The sequence below is a fragment of the Calidris pugnax genome, unplaced genomic scaffold, assembly GCF_001431845.1.
Source record: "Calidris pugnax isolate Ruff unplaced genomic scaffold, ASM143184v1 scaffold1, whole genome shotgun sequence".
Lineage (NCBI taxonomy): Eukaryota > Metazoa > Chordata > Aves > Charadriiformes > Scolopacidae > Calidris > Calidris pugnax.
In genome coordinates this window covers 4949475-4972446 of record NW_015090800.1, presented here as the reverse complement: position 1 = coordinate 4972446, position 22972 = coordinate 4949475, and the positions used below count along the sequence as shown (strand labels likewise).

At 50.1% G+C, this 22972-nt stretch overlaps 2 protein-coding genes across 3 annotated transcripts in view; one reads left to right on the top strand and one right to left on the bottom strand.

Moving 5' to 3' along the window:
- Positions 1 to 22972, bottom strand: part of CACNA2D4 (calcium channel, voltage-dependent, alpha 2/delta subunit 4) — a 136091-nt gene that overhangs the window by 31476 nt on the left and 81643 nt on the right. The gene's annotated exons all lie outside the window — the stretch shown is intronic.
- LRTM2 (leucine-rich repeats and transmembrane domains 2) lies at positions 1244 to 22603 on the top strand. Of its 2 annotated transcripts, none has more exons than XM_014937495.1 (4): positions 1244 to 1865; positions 15568 to 15729; positions 19428 to 20018; positions 21890 to 22603. In XM_014937495.1, the coding sequence occupies exons 2-4, from the start codon at positions 15663 to 15665 to the stop codon at positions 22342 to 22344; spliced, it is 1113 nt and encodes a 370-aa protein (XP_014792981.1). In that variant the 5' UTR covers positions 1244 to 1865; positions 15568 to 15662; the 3' UTR covers positions 22345 to 22603. The 2 variants fall into 2 exon arrangements, with proteins under 2 accessions (XP_014792981.1, XP_014792982.1); XM_014937496.1 differs by lacking the exon at positions 1244 to 1865 and adding an exon at positions 14311 to 14422.

Genomic DNA, 22972 nt, shown 5'->3' with positions numbered 1-22972 from the left:
AACCTTCCCCTCCACCTGTTCCTCCCTCCGTTGAGCATGTCTGCCTCATTAGCTCATCCTCTGCTCGTCTCTCTTGCTGTCTGCCTTCCCTGGCTTGTCTCCTTGATTATCCATATGCTGTTCTCATAAGGAGCTTTCCCCTAGATTTAATTCTTGGGCCTGCCACATGACAAAAAGGCGTAAGAGAGTCGCAAGATTACATCCTGCTTATCGAGATGCACCTTACCATTCAAAACCCGTTTTCACAGCTGCCGGTTTGATGGTTAAATAAAAACCTGTGATTCAAATGGCAGAATGTACCACAACAGCAGGGCAGCCTGCACTGTCCATTTGCGTCCCCCATACCCTATTTTCTGAAATATTCCCATTTTCCCTCTTGAGCCAGCAGTGGAACCACCCCACTCAAAATATGACTTAAAAAATAACTTCCAGGCAAGTTAAAAATAACAAAAAGCCCAAACCAAGGGTAGCCTGCTTATGCTACTGGACCTGGCAGAAGAAGCAGTTCAAGGGGATCGGGCACAACAGTGTGCAAATGCGGCTACTGAGGTCCTCAGCAAGCCGGAGGAAGGCAAGGGAGGGGTCTGATTTTGAGGGGGTGGCAGGCTGCCGGAGCCCACAGGAGAGCACAGAGGCAGTGGGATGGATTCGGGTGCCTGCTGCATCCCTGTACCAGCAGGCTGTGGCAGGGAGGGCAGGGGCTGCCCCTGCCATGGTGTGGATGTAACCGCACCTCTCCCTTGAGCTGGAGATGCAGCTCAGCACACTCTCCCTGCCGCACACCAAATCCTGGGGGGCAAAATGTGGGTCTTCTTCCTCACCCATTCCCCTCATCACACTACCCCCCTGCCAACACTCCTAAGCTTTCCCCAGATCCCCAAGGAAGCTGAGGCTGGGTCGTGCTGCACCCAAGCAGGGAAGTGTTAGAGCAGCCCGTGGGCTCAGCCACTGTGGCTGGGCAGGATGCGGCCAGCCTGCCGTGGTCACCTCTCGCTTAAGTCCCAATGCCAGACCTGCTACCTCCTCCTGCTGCCTCCGAAGCACCCGTGGGAAGGGGGTGCCTTGTTCCCAAGCCCCCTGTTTTCCCCCCTGCTGCCTCCCCTTCGCTGCAACCTCACCCCTACACAAAAGACAGTAGGGCTCGTCCCCGCTCCTCCTGGTCGCCTTTCTCTCCGGGTTTATTGTCATCAGCCATAGCAGGCAGGGGAGGGATGGAAGGAGGGGAGGAGGCGTTCGGCTCGGTGCCTCCTCTCATAACCTGTGCCTGACCAATCTGCCTCCCAAGGGGCTCTGCAGGGAGCTCCCCCCACCCCGGCATCTCCTCAGCCCTCCTTGAGCCCCTTGCCTCCCAGCACCCGGAGAGGGATGGCGGCAAGGTGGGGAGGAGGGAGAGAGAGGGACTGACGGGCAACAGCCCTTTCTCCAGGATGGGTTGAGAGAAATGAAAACCTCCCCAGCTCCTTCCTCTGGGTGTTTCGGAGCAGATCCTGCCTGCCTGGCGGGGTGACTCCTCTGTGCGCGCTCCTGTGCGTGTGCTGCTGCCATCGCAGATGTACCCCCAGCTGTCACTTCGCCGCGCGCAGTCGCTCCCTCTCCCGCCTCTCTCTCTCTCTCCTTCCCTCTCCCCCCCTATTTATTATTTACGGAGGATTACAGTCCCTTTCCCACGCTGCCACCTCACCGCGCGGCTCCTCTCCCCTCCGTGTGGGGCGAGCGGCTGGCTAAGAGGGGCTCCTGCCAACTAGGGTCCACCGAGAGCCCAGCGGGCAACGGAGGGACTTTCTGCTGGATTTGCTTTGGGATTGTACTGGGATCGCTGGAAGAGCCGCCGTTCTCGCAGGAGGGTCCATCCCAGCCCGAGAGAGGTGAGTAAAGATGTCTCTCTTTTGTATTTCACACACACACACACACCCAACTCCCTGGCTATGTGAGATCAGTGGGGCTGCCCCCCAGGAACCGGCTTCCCCGGGGAGGAGAGTGGGGGTCCCAGTGCAGAAGTGCCAGTTGTGCGGGGCTGATGGGCAGTGATCAACCACAACCCTGCCGCGGAGGCTGCTGGTACTGGTTCCCAGTCCAGTTCCAGTGCCGGCAGCTGGGAGCAACTTCTCCCAGCTCTGAATGGCACCAGAGTCTTTCGTTTGCAGCAGGGGTGCAGCTTTGAGGCTGTAGTCACTGGGTACCAGGCAGCTCCTGGAGAGCCCTGGCTTTTGTCCCCTCCTCAGGGCTGTGAGAGGGGCCAGCGTGTCAGTTGCCACTCACCTGACCCGTGGTGGCTCTGCTGGGTATCATTTTGGACTCAACTGTCTTAGGAAGAGCAATCTAAAACGGAGAAGTGGGGAGGAAAACCGGACAGGTCCAGCATTCAGGGAACAGGCTTTAGGATGAGGGGTATGTATATTTGTGTGTGTGCATGTACAATTTCACGCACAAGGCTCACAGACATGACCACAGGACACGAAGTAAAGGATGCCGTATCACAAGTGAAGCCAAAAATAAGCCCTGAGCTGCTTCCCGCATCCCTGCAGGCTGAGCCTGCGATTTCTGAACTTCTGGGGGAAGGCACAGCCCTGAGGGTGGGGGTGAAACACAGCACAGAGAAACTTCACAGCCTTTTCCAGCCCTGCCCGGGAGGAAAGGGGGAGAATATGGTCCCGAATGAGCCGATGTGATGTGAGCCTATGGATAGGGGTATATATGTGAGCATCAGCATGTGTGTATCTGTGTGTGCATATATACACGTGTGCATATATACACATGCACAGACACGTGCACACATACATCCCACTCAGGGCATTCTGCCCCCCTCCCCTCGCTGCCTGCCCAGTTTATTACTGCCACTGCATCTCATGCTAATTAAGAGAGACGTGGAGAATCGGAGCTCTCTCGGTTTGGCAAGAGAGGATGTTTGGAGCTGTTGCTCCAACCAGGTCATGACCCAGCCGGGCTCCAGGCCTGCCATGTGGACTGTCAGGTAGCCTGAATGTGACATGTCCAGCGCATCCCCGATGCCCATGGCAGTGAGCAGGGCACAGCACCACTCTGCTGCCAGTGCCTGATCTGCCACCCAAGGATGGAGGGAGAAAGGCAGATCTCGTTTGGGAAAGGACTGGAGCAGCTGCTCTCGCTTCTTTAAAAGATGTAACCCCCTAAAAGACCCTTAAAGGCACCCAGGGACTTGTCACAAAGCAGGGGACATTTCTAGCAGTGAGGAAGAGGGGGTGGCTTTCCAGAATTGCGGGCGATTTTTTTCTTCTGAGCTTTGTCGCTCGGGTCCGTTGGGGGGGGGGGGGAGGGGCGGATCTTCCTCGAATTGCTGTGGGCAAACAACATTTGCAAGGGAATTATTCCACATGAGCGAAAGGCTTGCGGGAGTTGTCTCCCTGTCAGACATCGGTGCAGTCTCTTGTGAGCGCTTCTTGCCCACTCGGAGGAATTATGGTAAATCCTCAGCAAAGGGGCTGTTTGCAAAGAGAGAGGGGGGAAGCCCTCTTATGTAATTGTTATCCCAGATCATAGCTTTACCCTTGCCTCCAGCAAAGTGAACGCCACAACGCTAGCAAGGTGCACTCCCGGCTCAGACATCTTCCTGAGCTGCTCCAGCTCCCTGCCCTTCCTCTGGCTTTTCTAAACCTGATGCAGAAAGGCTTTTCCAGGCTCTTCTGCACCACAGAAGCCTGATGAAGGCAGACCTGCGTCTTGGTGCAGCAGGGAGGGCCGGCAGCAGCAGCAGCACGGGGCCACGAGGATACCTGGACAGGAGCATCCAGGGAGCTGCAGAGGCTGGAAGAGGACGGGGACAGGCTCAAGCCTGTGGGAGGGTATTTCTGGGCAGTTCTTCGGTGACTCTTCAGCACTTGCCTGTTGCTGATTCAAAGAGAGACCGAGTGGTTTCCTTCACTTGCCATGTTTGGTTACAAGCAGCTGCTTACACCGCTTGACATCTGTCCCAGCCCTGGGTAGCTCAAGCCGTCATTCAAATGCCCATACTGGGATGCTCCTGCCAGCTGGGTAATGCTCCAGAGAGCTACACCATGACACACACTCCAGTTCTCAGTGGGAAGGAGCTGGAGTTGGAACCCTGGGCTGTTTCTGTCCCTACTGCATGGAAATACCTTGTAACACAAACCTTATTCCTGCTGTGGCTTTACCAAAATGCTGGCTGATGAAAATGCTTTGTGTGGCTGAGGGCATCCTAATAGCAAGAATGGAGAGGTGGAAGCAAAAGTTGCATCACCTGCGAGGGGTGGGATTATGTCACAAAACCAAGCAGTTGAAAGTTAGGGAATGTTGGGATTTGGGGCAAGGTGCCATCTGCAGCGGGTTGCAGTCCTGGTGGCATCACACTCTGTGTTTTCATAAGCTGCCTCATTCAGGGCACCAGCTTCATGGTGCTCAGGGAGTGAAGCAGGGGGCTGTTATTATTTTTTTTTTTTTTTGGTACTGCAAAGCGTGTGCCTGTTTTATTTGTTTACTGCCTGCCATCCAAGCCCTGCAGGCAATACATCATTATTCATTGTCTTGTGGTGTTCCGAAGATGTTCACTGCTACGGTTGCCTCATAGATGATGATAGAGAATTTATGCTCCTGATGAGGCCAGAGAAAGTGATTATTTTCCTTGGTTTTGAAGCAAAAAGAGACTTCCCCTTTAGTCACAGGAGCAGCAGGTGCAGGACCAGAGCTTGGAGCCTCTTGGCTCTCAGTGCCACTGAGTCCTCGAGACCGAACCAGTTTGCTGGCTAAGCTGCCAGCATTTTGGAAAAACAGCTGTGAGTGCTCAGCAGTTCTGCAAAATGGCCCCTAGGGTCTCATGTTGGGCACCCGCAAAATTAGGAATGTACAGGCTGTGGCCACCTGCCAAAACTGGGGCTTAATATTTAATGCTGACCATATAAAAATAGCCTTATTTATTACAACATCCTCATTGTTAGCTTGGGTATCATGTGTCCTTTGCACTGAGGATGGGACAGGGTCCTGTGAAAAAAAAGGAATAGCACTTGCTAGGGTAAGCTGAGGCTGTGTTGTTAATGCAAACATGCAAATGGCTGAATTAAGGTTCTGCAGGTATTAACTCACATTTAAGCACTTGGCTTTGCAAGCCAAATGGCATATTGCATCATATGGCAATTTTTTTTAAAAAAAGAAAATGACAGTTTCTTGATTCTTCCTTGATGAATGGGAAAACAAGAAACTTTCTGTTATTTACACACTGCAATGCCTCACACCCATCACAGGAAGGACTGAGACCTCAATTTACAGCAGGACCATACAAGTCTGAACTTCATGACTGATTGCAAGCAAAGGCTGTTACTTAGAAGACAGGCCCTGCTACCACTCTTCTCCTCATTCCAAGGAGGCTTGGAAGCTGGGAAGCTTCCTTCCCCATGGACCATGCCCTCACACAAGGAATAAAAAGTAGGACCCCATCCTGGGTCTGGAGAGGAGCTGTTAGAGACAACTTGGCTTATCACTTGGGCTCTTCTTCCACTCTTGGTGAGGCTCTCTGCTGCTGGTGCTCCCCAAAGCATGGTATTGCTGCTGCTGGGATTTTGCTGCGAGGTGCCTTGCGTGGCAGCAGAGGAGCTGAAGGTGAGCCCTGCTCTGCACACTCCTTGAATTTAGTGATTTTGATGGGATGTGAACATTGCCATGCCTGTTTCTCTTCTGTGGCTGCAAACCCTCCAGAAAACTAAAGTCACATCAAATTTGAAAACCTTCCCCAACTTCAGCAGGCTCTGCAGCATGGGTCTGTGATGTGTGTGCTAACCCAAATACATCCAAGGATCCTGGCTGGAGCCCTGGGTTTTGAGAGCTGTCACCACATCTTGTTGAGCTATGGGCAAAGTTCCCAGCTTGTAAAGAGTTGTAAGCGTGTCCTAGAGATACTCAGGCACCCCTGGAGCTGCAGGCAGCAGCCTGGACCCCATGCAGTTTGTGTGGGCTCTGCAAGGGACGCCCCTCTTGGATGCTCTGGGAAGGTGATGGGAGGTGATGTGGAAGAGGAGGAAGAGCTCCAGGTTCTCTCTAACAGGCAGTGCCGCTGACCTCATGCCACAGTGGCAACCAAGTGAAACAGATCTATACAAATCACTAAGGCAGAAAAAGAAATCATCAAAAGGTCTCCTTCAGAGTTCAGTTGAAATGCATCGTGTGCGAACAATGAGAGTCAGCCTTTCCTTGGGAGGTTTGCCAGGAGCTGTGTGCGTGCTGGGTCACTGATCCCCTTACGATAAGAGCAGAGAGGGTTTTTCCTGCACAGAGGAGTCTCGTGCTCGGCCCCACCGCTGCACGTGCATGGATGATCCCTGCCCCTGTGAACACACCTGGGGCACAGGCTTGTGATGAGAGATGGTAGTGAAGTTCTTCCCTCATCCCATCATGTTTTCTACCTCCTCTTGCTCCAGCTGCTGAAGTTGTGAGCCACTACCCTTGCAGCCCGTGGTCTGACTCTGAGAGGCCGGCAGTTGGGGAAGCACAGCCAAGGTGCTGGGTGAGGAAGAAGAGGAGGGACTCTCACTCAGCAGTTTAGGTGGCAGCACTTCTCCACCACTTTGGCTTCTCCACCAGAAGCAAAAGCAACCAGTGTCAAGCATTAGGAAGGCTAGTGAGCTTGGGGTCCCAGCGTATTTCAGAATACAGGCTATGAAAAAAGGCAAAGCCAGTTCTCAGGCTAATGCAGACATGAGTGATGGCAAACAAGCAGGTGTTGTGCATACAAGATCACCCAGACTTGCAGAAGCTCACCTGATTCTAGGAATGAGGAAGCACAAGGAGAAAAGTTCATGGCTTGGCCATAAGTGCCTTGGCCCCCATAAGATATAACAGGGGTTTCTTGGTATTGATCTGGAAGTCCCTTGATTTGGCAGTCTGGCCATACTGTTCAATAGACCTCTGGCTTAACACTCCAGGGACAAAACTGTGAACTGAGAGCTTACATTGATAAAAAACCTTATATTTTCCTATCTTGCTGCTAAATTACAGAATCACAGAATCACAGAATCTTAGTGGTTGGAAGAAGTTCTTCCCTCATCCCATCATGTTTTCTACCTCCTCTTGCTCCAGCTGCTGAAGTTGTGAGCCACTACCCTTGCAGCCCGTGGTCTGACTCTGAGAGGCCGGCAGTTGGGGAAGCACAGCCAAGGTGCTGGGTGAGGAAGAAGAGGAGGGACTCTCACTCAGCAGTTTAGGTGGCAGCACTTCTCCACCACTTTGGCTTCTCCACCAGAAGCAAAAGCAACCAGTGTCAAGCATTAGGAAGGCTAGTGAGCTTGGGGTCCCAGCGTATTTCAGAATACAGGCTATGAAAAAAGGCAAAGCCAGTTCTCAGGCTAATGCAGACATGAGTGATGGCAAACAAGCAGGTGTTGTGCATACAAGATCACCCAGACTTGCAGAAGCTCACCTGATTCTAGGAATGAGGAAGCACAAGGAGAAAAGTTCATGGCTTGGCCATAAGTGCCTTGGCCCCCATAAGATATAACAGGGGTTTCTTGGTATTGATCTGGAAGTCCCTTGATTTGGCAGTCTGGCCATACTGTTCAATAGACCTCTGGCTTAACACTCCAGGGACAAAACTGTGAACTGAGAGCTTACATTGATAAAAAACCTTATATTTTCCTATCTTGCTGCTAAATTACAGAATCACAGAATCACAGAATCTTAGTGGTTGGAAGGGACCTCCGAGATCATGAGTCCAACCACAAAAAAACAACAAAAAAACCCAAAAAAACCCAAACAAACAAAAAAAACCACAAACAAAAAACCCACCACAACCACCACAAGAACAACAAACCCAAAACCACCACCCACCAACTAAACCCCACATCCACAGCCGCACACACTACACCCCACCACAAACCAATAATCTTGGGCACTAGAGCATGCCCTGAAGAGCCACGTCTACACGTTTCTTAAATACCTCCAGGGATGGTGACTCCACCACCTCCCTGGGCAGGCTGTTCCAGTGCCTGACCACTCTTTCAGTAAAGTAATTCTTCCTAATATCTAGTCTGAATCTCCCCTGCTGCAGCTTCATACCATTACCTCTGGTCCTGTCATCATTTCTTTGGGAGAAGAGGCCAACCCCCGCTTCTCTACAGTCTCCTTTCAGGTAGTTGTAGAGGGCAATGAGGTCTACCTTCAGCCTCCTCCAAACTAAACATGCCCAGTTCTCTCAGCCTCTCCTCATAGGACTTGTTCTCCAGACCCCTCACCAGCTTGGTGGCTCTCCTCTGGACACGCTCCAGCACTTCAATGTCTTTCCTGTAGTGAAGGGCTCAGAACTGAACACAGTACTCGAGGTGAGGCCTCACCAGTGCCCAGTCCAAAGGCACGATGAATTCCCTACTCCTGCTGGCCACGCTATTCCTGATACAGGCCACACTATTCCTGATACAGGCACCTCCATCTACTACTCTGTGCATGTAAAGGTATCTCTCATCTCAGACAGGCTGGCAGCTTCCCTGTTATGGATCTGCTACATACATTGCCCCTAATAAAAGACCCTGAGAAGGTACTGGGTCATCTCAAAATTGCTAAGCCCTCAGAGCATCCTTCAGAAACGTGGGCCCAGAGATATACTTCTTGAACACCACCTAAATAAAAACAAGAGATTTTTGAGGGATCTGGAGCACCATCCAATGAAGAAGCGCGTCAAATACCTGAGTGTGTGGTGTGGGGAATGGTGTGAGGACCACAGAACCAGGATTCTCCCACCAAGTCACCTTCTCTGCCCGGAGCCTCTCCCTGTGGTGTGCCACCCACCCACACCTCCGGGGTAGGCTTGGCAAGAAGGGGGGAGCAGCATTTTAAATGCCAGCGAGCTGGAGGATGCTCGTGGGGTGCAAAGGAGGAGCTGGGAGCAGAAGGGTGGCTCCCTCAGACCTGCTAGGTTGGAGCGGTTGCCGTCCTTCTGGTAAGGGGCTGAGCGCAGGGATTAAGGGCCTGAGCTACTACTGGCCATGGGATTAACCCCTGCAGGAAATTAAAGTTGTAGAGAATGCTCTTCACAGCTGAGAGAAAGAAAAACTGGGATCTGGATTAGAATTGGCAGGGCTGGTGACAAGCCACCACCCACAGCCAACTGTTCCCAGCTGGATCAGAAAATGTTATCTCAGTCTTCATGTAGAAACCCCCCTCCACATCTCGCTCAGTTACCAATTTTTGCCAACAGTGTGAGAAGAACAAAAACATCGCTCTGTGGCAAGGAAAAGAGAAGGAAACTGGGTAGCCAGCTCATGTGTCCCTCCTCTGAGCCCCTCTCCCACTCCCTCACCCGCTTCCCTTCTTAGCTGCCTCCGTTTTGCACGGAGGAAACACGCACGTGGTCTGTTGCCTTCAGTAATACTCGGAGAAGATGCTGGCACACACATGGCTGGATTTCTTCCTGTCAACTGCCCCCTCAGCTCTCCTCCTCCTGCTGCTCTGGGCCTCCTCCATATGCCGCACTCTCGCTGTGCTGGGACTTTCCTGTCACTCCCGTGTTGGATATCCCGCTCTCCACACCTGCTTCCACAGCTTCCCAAGGAATCCCACTTCTCCACAGCAAGCTGGGTCTTTCCCATCCGTGCTACCCACCTTGGCTCCCCTTCAGATGTTCTGTGCTTTCTCAAGAGGGTTTGATGAGGCCTGATGCCCTTGGTATTTCCAGCCTCTCCACCATCTCCCAGTCTCATTATTGTGCATCAGTCAGGGAGGCTTGGGATGCAAATAATGTTTCCTGATTAAGGTACGAGATGAGGAATCAAGAAAACTGGCTTCTCTCCTGATTTTGCCACAGGCCTGTCGTGAAACTTTGGGAAAGCCTGGCCCAAACCCCTTTACCCTGTGTAACTTCGATAAGCCCTACAAACCATCTCTGCAGCACAGGAGGGCATTTGCAAGCCCAGGTGATCCAGTGCAAGCACCGCATTTGGCAGCTTTGAAAATCCTGAGTGGAGAACTGATGTGGGCTCTCATGATGAAGCATCAGAAGCTAGGCAGCTGAAATTCCAGCCAGTCAAACTCAGCAGCCATTTTTACCTCTGTCATAGTTTATCCCTCCATAAAACGGGGATAAAATTGATCTTTTTTTGGAGGGGTTTGGGGACGAAACGTTTTTTAACACCGATCACATTTGCATTTCAGAGGTGCCTACACATTGTCATCCCAAAGATCAGAAGCTTTTTGACCTCTTCACATCTCAGAGAATAGGGTGAGGTTTTAATTCACACCCAGTCAGAGTCCCTTACAATACCGAGTGGGTTTTTGCAGGCTTTCTACTTACTTTACAGCTTTCTGTATGAGGTGTTTTGCTTAGCTGTGATTGATCACTGCAAGTCAGATGGCACCATTTCTTCCGCAGCTGGGTTTCTAGTGTGAATTTAAAATGTGCTTTCCATTGATTGTGACAGCACAACACTAATGAATCCTGAACACACGTGTTAATAAATCAGCAAGTGCTGGAAATGAAGCCCCCAGCTATTTAACTTAGAAGCTCACTGGGGCAGTGACACACACTGTGTGTTTCTACAGAGCTGCTGAGCTCGGCTGCCACCTCTGGGTGCTTTTGCGGTCCAAATAGACAACAAACGAGGAGCTGCTGCTGAGACAACGTGACCTCTTGTGGTCAGTAATTTGTATGACTGACCTAGGTCTGTTGGGGGGCTGACAATGGGCATCATCTCCATGGCATCTAAACCCACTTGTGGGACTGTCAGGAGCACGATTCCCCACTGGGGCTCATCATCCAGGTTACTTCATGAACTTCCAGTTGCTGTGATCAGCCCACAGGGCTGATGTGTCTCCCTGCCCCCTGTGAGCCAACTCCTTCCCCCCAAGGGCTGATGAAGGAACAGACATAGAACTACAAGCTTTAAGCGCTGGATGCTGGGGTATCACTGTCCCCCTCCATTATGGGGTGATGGTAATAAAACAGGAATCCTAAAAGTAGCCAGGAAAGGAGAGGAAAAAAAGATAATCTCCTTAAAGCATCCTGCATGCCCTCCCTCCCCCCGCTGCTTTTCTGATAAAGGCTAAAGCAATTCAGCCTTGGAAAGGGGAAAGGGACTTTGCCATGGCTCGTCAAGGAGAGCGTGGAGGAGGGATGAATGTCTGCGTGCACTTCCTGATCATTTATTGCTGGCATCTGTTGCAGCCTCTGTTACCTACCCTTTTGTAATATAGGTCACCCACATGCCCTGCCAAGGCTCGTAAGCCAGGCTGTTAACGGAGTCTGATCCCCCAGCCGTCATCCAAGGGTTAGTGCAAAGGACTAGGAGAGATAATCAGAGACAGAGGTTGCCGGGCTCTGCTTCTGACTGCGACTCATCCTAGTGACACAGTCACCTGTCCCTCTAGCCTCAGCATCCCCGTCTGGAAAATGGGATGGCTTTATCCACCCACCTAGAGCAGAAGTACCACTGGCTACGACCGCAGCCTTACTTTTGGGGGTCATTAAATACAAAACAAATCCAACGCCTACAACCATGGTAAGAGCCATTAGTAGAGCAGATGGAAATCTTTGGATAGAATCATAGAATCATAGAATCATAGAATCATTGAGGTTGGAAGAGACCCTTGGGATCATCGAGTCCAACCATCTACCCTACTCTACAAAGTCCTCCCCTACACCATATCCCTCAGTACCGCATCTAAACGTCCCTTAAACACATCCAGGGACGGTGACTTCACCACCTCCCTGGGCAGCCTGTTCCAATGCCCGACCACTCTTTCTGTGAAAAATTCCTTCCTAATGTTCAATCTAAACCTACCCTGTTGGAGCTTGAAGCCGTTCCCTCTCGTTCTATTGTTAATTACCTGTGCGAAGAGACCAGCACCAACCTCTCTACAGTGTCCTTTCAAATAGTTGTAGAGAGTGATGAGGTCTCCCCTCAGCCTCCTCTTCCTCATACTAAACAGCCCCAGCTCCTTCAGCCGCTCTTCATATGAAGATGTCACAGAACTGGGAAGTGTTACGAAAACAGTATGTGGATGCAGTAAACCGAAACCCTCCCGACCCTCACAATGAGCTCCTTGGGACCCAACTTGAGAAAGCTAAGGCTTTAGAGTGATACTGCAAATGTTACTGATGTCTGGGCAGGGAGAAGGGAAGCACAAGACAGTCACAGTACCTGCTGTAGCTTTGCCCTGGCAAGTGCTGCAGAGTCGTCACAATCTCCTCAGCTTCTCCCCACCCCACCCCCCCCAGCAGTAAAGTTCCCTGTTCAAGCTAATTAGGGGAATCCTCATTAGAGAGTCCTCTAGAGTCTGACAGCAGGCCAAATGTCCAAGTGGCACTTCAGCTCAGTGTATTTTTGGCCACTGGAGCCCATGGGCCAGAAATGGATGATTTCATTCTGTTGCTTTGAGCTGAAACTAAAAAAGTTGTCTTTTACTGTCCTATATCAAGCGGCAAGAAGAAAAGGACATCACCAGCCCCACAGGCTACTCTGCTCATTTCTCCAGAAATTTCTCTGGTAAAGAGATTCAACTGCAAGCACGTGGAAGAAAGCTCTGGACACCGTGTCCCATGGATCATGGGGCATTTGGCTGACATGTTGCTCCAGGGAGATGGAACCATCTAGTAAGCTTGGAAGAAAGACCAACGGCTGGTTTATGGAGCCCTTAGGTGACTTCAGACCATCCAGAGCTCCAGCAATGCTGATCAGCCTTGAGTTCCCAAACTCAGCTAATGCCATGCTAGTTCAGAAGGGATGGCATGGTGCCTCTCCTTTTGGGATGGGGATGCATGGGGGGCACTCCTAGGTCTGTCAGAGTCCTTGTGGCTGGAAAAGTCCCTGGCTGTTAGGCTGAAAGCAGCCAGACAGATTTGGTGGTGTTCTGGATGAGCCTTGAGGTGTGGGCAGGTGCTAATTGCCCTAGGACTACAAGGTTCCCAGTGCTGCCCAGTTGGCAGTGAGCACAGCTGGCCTGGTGCTCTCCACAGCAGAAGGCATCTCTTGGGCTACAGTAAAACTGACTAATTGTGTTCGAATTCAAGACAAGTCAGAGAAAAACCTTTGAAAAAGAAATTCACAGAAATTCTCTCCGCCTCCTTGGTGTCTCTTGGCTGCAGAATACTAATCACTGAGGGGTCTAATGTGCTTATGGGCAACACCTTTGTGGGAGAAATCAGGTTTTACTGGATTCTTGGAAGTAAAATTTCTTCATAAACATACTACTTCAAGGTACAAATGCAGAAGCTCATTGGCCCTTGCAATTCAGCAGTCAGGAACCTCTACCTATTCCATACGTACTGCCATACTCTGCCACCTGAGCACATTATGCTTGAGACGTAGGAAGTTCTGTGCAAGACGTGGACATTGATAAATAGGGGTCACAGAAGAGTCCCCAGTACACGTGCAAGCCCAAGTCTGTGCACGCATTTGGGAGCTAGCTGGGTGACTATATCTGCATATGTAGATGAAGACAGCTGCTTTTAAGCCGTAGAAACATGGATATGAGTGCACAAAGGGTGGCTGCTATGTATGGGGCGGGAAGTGCTGTGTTTATGTGAGATGCTTTTAAAATAATCTTGGTTTTATCAAGGCGCCTCCATCTTTGCGAGCCTTGCAGCACAGCAGACAGCATTAAAGCCTGAACAGGTGTTAATCACCATGCACTGTAATAAATTCTAAACATAGGGAAAGGGCTTATTTATACACGGCTGCTCCTCCCACCCTGCACCCTGTGCTTGAGCCTTGGCGCTGCCTGAGACGAGCCCAGGAGGTACCAGAAAGCAGGGCAAGAGCTGGAGTTGCCCTGCCAGAGCAGAAGGAGCTAGGGGTTGAAACCCAGACCCTGTCACCCTCCTCGCACTTGGGGTCTGCTGGTTCTGCTCCAGCCCCACGCTGTTGCCTGGGGATGGTGTGGCTGGATAAGAGGAATGGTGGGGGGACACCAGCCCATGTCCTGAGCAGGGGCTTGGGCAGAGGGGAGACCGCAGAGGGAAGCCGTGTCACAAGGCACCCAAAGAAGCTGGTTGTTATTGTTGTTGTTTTTTTTTTTTTCCCAAAGCTTAGCCCCCCTGATTGGAGCCAAGCCAGCTGATACAGATGGGGTGTTACAAAACAGAGCCAAAAGGCAAGAGCGCAAAAGGAGCCGAGCTATCTATAACCCTGACAAAGTTAGATGGAGCGAAGGTGGGGAAGAGGGGAAAGACAGAGCGTGGCGGGCAGCCCCTGACGCCCAGAGCGAGGACGCGAGATCGCTCGGCAATGGGATTTGGAGCTGATCGACTCCCGCTATCCGGCAGGCAGATAAGGCTCTGTGGCTGTCAGCTTAACTCCGCCGTTTATTCCTGTGCTGTAGGGAGTTAAATAGAGCACACGGAAAGCCGGCTGGCTGCCGGGGAGTGAAAGTCGAGGAGGGAGAGGGAAGGAAGAGGCTGTAATTGGGCACTGCCCGGGGAGCCGGGTGGAAGTGGCTGCGGGCAGAGCCCCTCCAGGTAAGTGCTTGCGGCTTTTCATCCTCCTCCTGGGTACCCACAGACAGGAGACCACAGGGGCAGCATTTAGGATGAAGAGATTGATATGGGGGAGGCTGAGAGTCTCCTTCGCAGCCAGGGAGAGCGCAAGCCACTGAACGGGGACGGCTATTTGTTGCAGCTTCTCCTTCACCAGGGACTGCAGGGCAAGGGCTCCAGCTCGGTTTGGGGACTGGGGGGATGCAGGTGGGTGAAGGCTGCATCAGTTTTGGTGCCATGAGTGTTATTCATCTATTTGATGCATTAGCATTTGGGTAAATGATCTAAATAGCCTTGCGAAAATGTACTAGTCCAGGCACTGAACCTGCTCATCTTTCTCGTAGAGAGGCTAATTTAAATATTTCCTGGTGGTTTGCATCCCCATATAAAATAAATCAGTCCGGGGAGCCTGGGGGAGGGGGAGCGGCCGTCACGTGTGTGGGGAGAGCGTCCCGGTGGGAGCACAGCGCCCAGCTAAAATAACGGCTGTGGATGTTGTCAGAGACCCTCAGAGGGGATGGAGGAGGGTTTATTTCTGTACCCTGCTTGAAAGGTGTCCATCTGACTGCTGCCGTGATTGTGGGTGGCACATCAGAGAGCAAGCGGGGGGACAAGAGGGTCCATGGGGTTTCCCCTTTTCCTGCTTGCCTGTATCCGAAAGGGAAGCGGGAGGGAAGGAGGAACCTGTTGTCAGTCACTTATTGTCAGGGGAGAGTTTATGGTCTTTGGGTTTCTAATTAGACTGAGCATTTTTCCTTCTTCTAATTAAGATGTAATTCCTCTCTTTTCAACACTCCCACTCAGTCTCCCCCGCCCCAGGTCCTCCCTTCTCCTCGGAGGCTCGCTTGCTCTTCAGCTCCTGCAGTTGCTGCAAGCACAGGTTTGTCTCTGTGGCACCTAGGTGAATCGGGCCTTATTTCTGCACTGCAAGGTTCAAAGTGAATTAATGTTGCGCCTTTGTCATGCTGCACCTCCCTAAACATCCTCCGTCTCTCCTCCAAAACGGAGCTGATGCCTCAAAGGCAAAGCTCTAGTTGGGCAGGGGAAAGGACAACACTGAGCCCAGCCCCATGTCCTGTGCCCAGGGAACTGAATCCCACCAACTCTGCTCTGTTCTCCCCTTCCAGGACCTGGAAGTCAGGCTACAAGGTCATTCCTCCTCCCTTTGGGGCCGAGTGCCAGGCTGGCTGGTGGATGTGAAGACACGCTGGAGAAGACAACAATGCTGCCTACAATTGCTGGCCACCGGTGGAGGAGCAGGTTCCTCATGAGGTGGCAAGAGGCTTGTCGTAAGTAATGCCTACTCAGGTACTAAGTAAGATGATCTTGTTTGTCAAGGGAGTGGAAAGAAAATAGGTCACATCAGGGTTAAGAATAGGGGAGAGGGACAGCTAAGAATGGAGATGTTTGAACTAATTCCTGATTCCTTTAGAGGCCAGGCTAGCTGGGAGGGAGAGCGAGACTCTAAAGCTGAAGATGGGCTTAAAGTGGGACAGCGAGTGATGATTGCTTCTGAATTCCAGTGGGCCTGGCAGGTGAGAAACAGCAAGACAGATACCATGGCAGAAAGATCTACCCTGAACAGTTCTCAGATCAGCATCCTGTAACCACAGACTCCTCTCTGTGGTAGGGTGCTGAGCAAGGCTCCCAGCTCTTCATGGGGGAAGAAGTCATGACAGATTTTAAAAGGGAATGCAGGATGCAAATACAGAATTCTCCTACTGGGCACTGCCACAGGTAGTGAAAATCAAGGAGTAAATAAAGAAGATCTCTTTTAAATTAAATTGTGAAAGTTCAGCCCATGGATCTTCTACCGCATCTGCTACAGTAGTACCCTTGAGTGCAGAGCAGAGGCTGCCAGGGCCATGTGGAAACCCCACATTGGGGAATGTACCTGCACTTCAGAGAAGCATCTAGGGACTGCAGCAGAGGAAAAGGAGCACTTGGAGCCTGTCCATCACTTCATTGCCCAGGAGGCCGAGTGGGTCTGTGGTTTCCCTTGCTCCTGCCCTCCTGATCAAATTTGGGTGTACCACTGTAAGAAGCTGAGGGAGTTATTTCCTTCTCCAGAAAACAGGCATCTTTGTAATCCATCCTCACAGACAAGACTGCTTTATAAATTATGTATAACGAACGCTACTGAATCTTGACTTAATCTGATATTCTTGGATCAGCTTTCTGCCACCTACTAGAGTCACCAAACACCCCACAAAGTAACTTCATCTCCCCCTAACACAAAAACACATACTACTTATCATTCTGTAGGGCTGGAAGACAGCTTCAGGTTCTGTCTGTTGCTTCTCTGCCTCTCTTTCCCATAAAGCTGCATCCTAAGCAGTGCGATGAATTCATTGGTCTCAGCTTCTTTACATCTCAGTGGATGTAACTCTTGTAGGGACTGAAAATGAAATCAGAACCTTCTCCTCTCTATGATTTTAGTAAAATATTTCCAAAAGCATGAAGCAATATATTGGTAACAAAAAGACATTTTTGGCACATCCTACACGGCTGCAAAAACTTGGCATAAATCCAGTTCCTGAACAGAACCACAGCCAACTGCCTGAGACTTTGTTCCTACCAGGCACTGCCAGCATACATACTGGTGGAACCCCACAGGCCACCCAGTCGGGGCCGGTGGTCTGTAGGTATTTTGAGAGATAAGCCCTGAACAGAATGCCACCTGTATTGCATTACACATAGCCTGCTCTTGCCTTTCTTGGTGTACAAAGCAGCTAAGTGTTATCTCTTCATCGCAGCTGTCAATCTATTATTAATACTGTACTTTTGTTAAGCATCCAGGAAAAGACGGGGTCACTTGAGTGACTCATGGCACTCTCCCCTCCCCACTGCAGCTCCCATTCTTTTAATTCTCTCCCTACAACAAGAGCACAATATATTCAGGAGGGAATTAAATGTCAGCCAGTCAGACAGTGTCTGCACTGCACCAGTCCGCAGGCTATGATCTGCTTTCATGGCAATCTCTACTGTTGATCCCAACCTTTGCACGAGAAGAAAGCACAGAGGTGCTCAGGGTCAAGATCTCTCTTGCATTTCACCATAAGAATCCATAATTGTCATTAAAAGAGCACACAGATCAGTACGGCCTCGGCTGAGGTACACCTGAGATCTCAACTGTAGGACAGAAAAAAAATTCTTGAAGGAATTGTGAAAGATGGGTGAAATAAAAAAGAGCTGAGACACTCTCTCGAGATACTTATCCCTTCATCCTTAATAAAGTCATATAGCTTAGGATCCAAAATGTGTAGTTGCCCCTAGGCTACCACTCCATAAATCTGCCAATTCACACAAGGATTGCTGGGAAGGCAAAAAGGGCCCTATGCAGGATGACAGGGTTTGTGTACGAAGGCAGCGTCACTGCCAGAAACCAAGTCAATATGAAAAAATGGGCTATGGGTCAGACTAAACTCTAGGGAAAACAGCACGAGGGAAGAGAGGAAGAGCTGTTCCAGCCACAGCTTCTCCACAGCATGAGTCTCCACAGGCTCCCTCTCCTATAGCAGTCCTTTCACAATTCCTTTGGGGTTAAGAAACAAAACACCTGCTTGTTCGTTCTTTGGAAAAACGCAGGGACAGAAGAATTTGGTTTCCAATCCAGGAAAGAATGGTGAGACAATAAATGCATCCATTTTAGCTACCATTCACCCCTAAAAAGACTCTACCAACCCCAAGCCTTCTCTGAAGAACAGTGAGAAATGGAGAGGACAGGGCATGACGTACAGACAAACCTGCTTCACTTTTAGTCAAATGCTCAAACTTGTCATCTTAAAAAAAAAGCGAGGGAGCTGAATTTGCTTCCCACATTAAAGAAACTAATTCAGTTCCACAAAAGGAATTAAGATGAAGGATGCAAATGTTTTACATAGTCTGCTTAAACATAACTCCTACTCCTCTAATGACAGGAGGCAGCCTGCTTTCCTGAGAGTTTTAAAAGCCACTGGCTTCCAGGGAGGGTTGGGAACTAGTTCCCTGATGCCATTTACAGGATCTGGACCCACGTCTGGAATGGTGACCCACAAACAGCTCTAAAAAATGCTGTTTTGTGGATTGCCCAACCTTACCTTTGAGACACTGTAGGAGAAAGGGGTGTGTGCTAACTCTTTTCCTAACACCCCTTTCTTCAACTACCAACCTGCAATTTTTTTCCTCATCTTCATTGATGTGGGCAATTTTCATCAGGGGAGATACTTGAGGGGTTATTGCTATGGGATTCAGAAACTATTTTGAGAGCAATGGCGAGTACCAAGTGTCCGGTGGTTTAGGGTCTCCTTGTTGATTTTTAACAGCTTTCTTGGTCATCCCTTTGTAATGTAACCTAATTCATTTAAAAAGTCTCATCACAAGGCCCACACAACACACCATGGATATGGAAAGCAAGTGATATTCTGATTTAGATGCTAACTTAGACCTGAGTTGGATCTATCACAAAGATTAGGATTCAAACTGCAGGGGCACAACTGAGATATAGGCTACTTTGTTTTAATTTTTCTTAAAAGCTTTTCATGAACATGTCTATTTCTGAAAAAAACAGAGCTTCTTAAATATATATTCTATGATATACCAGTGCTTCTCTCTCCATCCTGACTGTTTAGAAAGAGCTGTCCTTTATCAGAGGTGACACCTCCTACCGCTCTCTCCTCCATTCTCATCTGGCAGGTTCCAGTGCTCTAGTATCTGGCATTAAAGTCCTCTGGGATGCACCGTTCTTACTTCCTTGTGAAACTGGAAGGATATTCACTTGCTAGGTCATAAAAAAAGCCTATGAGGAAGCTCATGCTGCCAGGCTGCAGGCCAGCAGTACCGGGATGTAGCTGTGAGGACACTCATTACACTGCAGGGCATTGCAGAGAGGAGTCCTGCTGTGAAGGTCATATTGTAGCTGTAGCTGTGTTCAAGGTGGTGATGGGTGAGGACGGGAAAGCACTGCTCTAATACTTGTGTTCTCTCTCCCCTGCTTTTCACCTACCAGTGCTGGGCTGTTGGCTGTCGCTATGTGCTGCCGAGTCCTTCTTTGCTTGCCCTTCCTCCTGCAAGTGTAACAGTGGCAACCTGGAAGTGGACTGTAGCGGCTTGGGCCTCTCCTCCATCCCCTCAGACATCCCCACAAACACCAGGACCTTCCTCTTTCTCAACAACAAACTCAGCATCCTGCCGGGAGCGGTGTTTTCCAACCTCTCTGCCCTACAGAGGCTGGATCTATCCAACAACTTCTTGGATCAGCTCCCTCAGAACATCTTCAGCGACCTGGGGAACCTCACAGAGCTCCAGCTGAGGAACAACAGCATCCGGGCCTTGGACAAGGACCTGCTACAACACACGGCCCTGCTGCGCCAGCTGGATCTCTCCATCAACGGCCTGGCCCAGATACCCTCGGGCATCTTTGATGACCTGCCTGCTCTCCGCTCCCTCTCTCTCAGGTCCAACCGCCTGCAGAGCCTGGACAGGGTGACCTTCGAACCATTAACCAGCCTGCAGCAACTCCAAGTTGGAGATAACCCCTGGGAATGCGACTGCAACCTCCGAGACTTCAAGCACTGGATGGAGTGGTTCTCCTACAGAGGTAGGTGCTCGCGCAGCGGGAGCCAAGCATGGGAGTGCTGGTTTTCCATGGAAAAGCAGAGAAAGGTAGGCAGGGAAGAAACATGGGCAGATACATCAGGCAGGTGAGGCTGACCCAATGACCAGACCTTCGCCAAGGAGCATGAGAACCATGCTGCAACGCTAAGAGACAGCTTAGTGTCACCACAACTTCATACAGCAACACTGCTAAGCTGAGAAGTCCTCTGAATTCCCGCTTCCTTGTTTTGTTTCTAATCTTAAGGATTACCTTTTTTTTTTTTTTGAGAGGAAAGAACCTTCCTCAAATCACATCAAAATGTTAGGATTAGGAGTTTGCCTCACCCTTTCTGCCTGAAGAGAAGACATGCTTTTCACACTTGAAAAGAACTGTCCCATTCTCTTCCTTAAGCCTGGAGAAATAAAAGCCAGATTTGGCTGTAAAGCATCAGGTTTGTTTTCAACAAAAGAACCGTAGGAAACAGTGACACTTAGGAAAATACTGCAACTAATATTGGCAAGCTCAAACTAAATCACCAATTAACAAGCCAGGCCCCATGTCAGATTGGCTATAAAATTTCCATTCCAAAACAAGCAGTTTTGACAAGTTTTTCCAGCTTTTCCTCGAAATATGGAAGTCTGGAAAGGCATGAATCACTTAGTATGGATGTCGATGGGATGACACGCTTTCAGGAGCTGGGACTCAAAGAAAGATGGCACATTTTACAGGAATGACGATTTGAGGCCTGACCTTCTCTTGCTGGAGAAGGAGTGGGAAATGGTCTCAAATCATGCGGATAGCAACAGTCAGCTGTCACATCCCTGCTGATCACAGCCACGCTGCAAAGAGATTATCTACGCCTATGGCTACACTGCAGTCTGAAATATGCATTTGTGTGAGCAGAATCAAACAAGCATACAAGTGCCACTTTCCTCTTTTTTTTTTTCTTTTTTGGTTTTGTTTGTTTTCTTTCTTGACTCTCGTATCACAGAGCCGATGGAAAGCACGCCGAGTTAATTTTGCTTTTTTTTCCCCCTTCCAAAGAAATAGCCCAAACTCGCTCAAGCATTTGTTTCAACATCTGTCACTATTTTCACAGAGGGGGGATGGATTAGTTGTTAGAAGATGGGACTGTGTGTCTGTTGTTATTTTGAGAAGATACAGCCTGGTCCTATCTTTTTGCTTTAATTTCTCCTTTTCTAAAATGGTTCTGCTGACACTTACGTAACTTACTAAACAGTATGAGGCTGACTTAATAGATGGTTTCAGAGGGCTTTCACGTCTTGGCCTGAAAGATGTCTATGCAGATATGCACAATGAGCTCTCCTGTCAAATTCAACCTAGGCAGAAGCATCCCAGCCAGCTGCCATGGTTGACACTGTTCCAGCTGTGGAGAGCTAAGGCATGCAAAATGTCTCCACGTTAGGCAAAACAATAATTTTGAAGGGTATCATGTGTGCTGCTTCTGCCCCAGTACATGGAGGTGCACCCTCTCCCTTCACCTCTGACATGCACTGTGGATCTGGCAGGACATGGGGGTCTGCAGCACCTCCTGACTTCAGTGTCACTCTTGAGCTCTAGAAACATCCTGCACTAGATCATGGCTGCCTTTTGGGGATGGGAGAAGCTCTCTGAATACTTTCTCTACTCAGCAATGCATTCATGCACGAGGGACTGGATTTGATAGCCCCACTGCTATAATAAAGCAGTTCCCTACTTGATAACCATAATGCTGCTGTGCTTGACTTCCGTAGGGCAAATCCTTACCAGGTGTGAACAGAGTCATAGGAACTTTGACCACCTGAAGATCTAGCTCTGCTGTCACTGTATCGAGATGAAGCTGTGGTTCACTCCTATTATCTCTATTGGGACAGGTGGGAAAATCGACCAGCTGGCATGTACCCTGCCCAAGGAGCTGAAAGGGAAGGATATGCGAATGGTGCCCATGGAGATGTTTAACTACTGTTCCCAGCTGGACGATGAGAACAGCTCTACAGTGCTGGACAATACTGGCCCACCCTGCACTAAAGGAAGCCCAACTCCTTCCAAATCTAAATTGGGCCCAGAAACAGAAGTGGAACCCAGTGTGGGATGCCCTCAGAAACAGCGATATAGACCTGTGAGCGTGCGCCGGGCTATTGGCACTGTGATCATCGCAGGGGTGGTTTGTGGCATTGTTTGCATCATGATGGTGGTGGCAGCTGCTTATGGTTGCATCTATGCCTCCCTTATGGCCAAGTACCACCGGGAGCTGAAGAAGAGGCAGCCCCTCATGGGTGACACAGAAGGTGAACACGAAGAGCAAAAACAAATCTCTTCTGTGGCATGAAACTCTTCTAGGAAGGAAGGGACAGCAATGAACAAAGGTACCTGAGAGCAGTCAAGCATGGGGTCCTCCCAAAATACATCTTCCCAGACAGACAGACAGATAGACAGACTGTGCTATTGCTCCACTCACCCAAGTAGTGCAACGTGCTTCTGGGGGGGTCAGGGCACCTGGCTCAACTTCTCTTCCTCCGCCCCAGGCCCATTTTGTGCCCTTTCACCCTTGGGCCCTCCCAGACAAATAAAGTAGAGTCAGACCTTGAGTGCTTGCCGTGCCTCATGCCCTTGCACAGAGCTTCCCTCACATGCCTGCTGTGGAAGCAGCTGGCACCTTCTGGGAACCTGTGTCATCCTCTCAGCTTCAGTCCTGAGTCGTCCTATATCCTGTCAAGAGCTCTCTGCAAACACAGAGAGCAGCTCTTTGAAAGCTTGTGTGAGGAGCAGGACACCACAAGCGTCCATGCCTCACTGTTAGGGTCACCGCTGTCGTGACAGCAGTGCTGTGACAGTAAGTTGCTGCCCACCCTACAAGTCAGTGCTGCTGAGAGCACACCAGAAGGGAGGGAACGTCCCCAGGGGATGACAACGGTCAGAGGGAGATTTCCCTTCTCACTTTTAAAGGTGGAAAGATA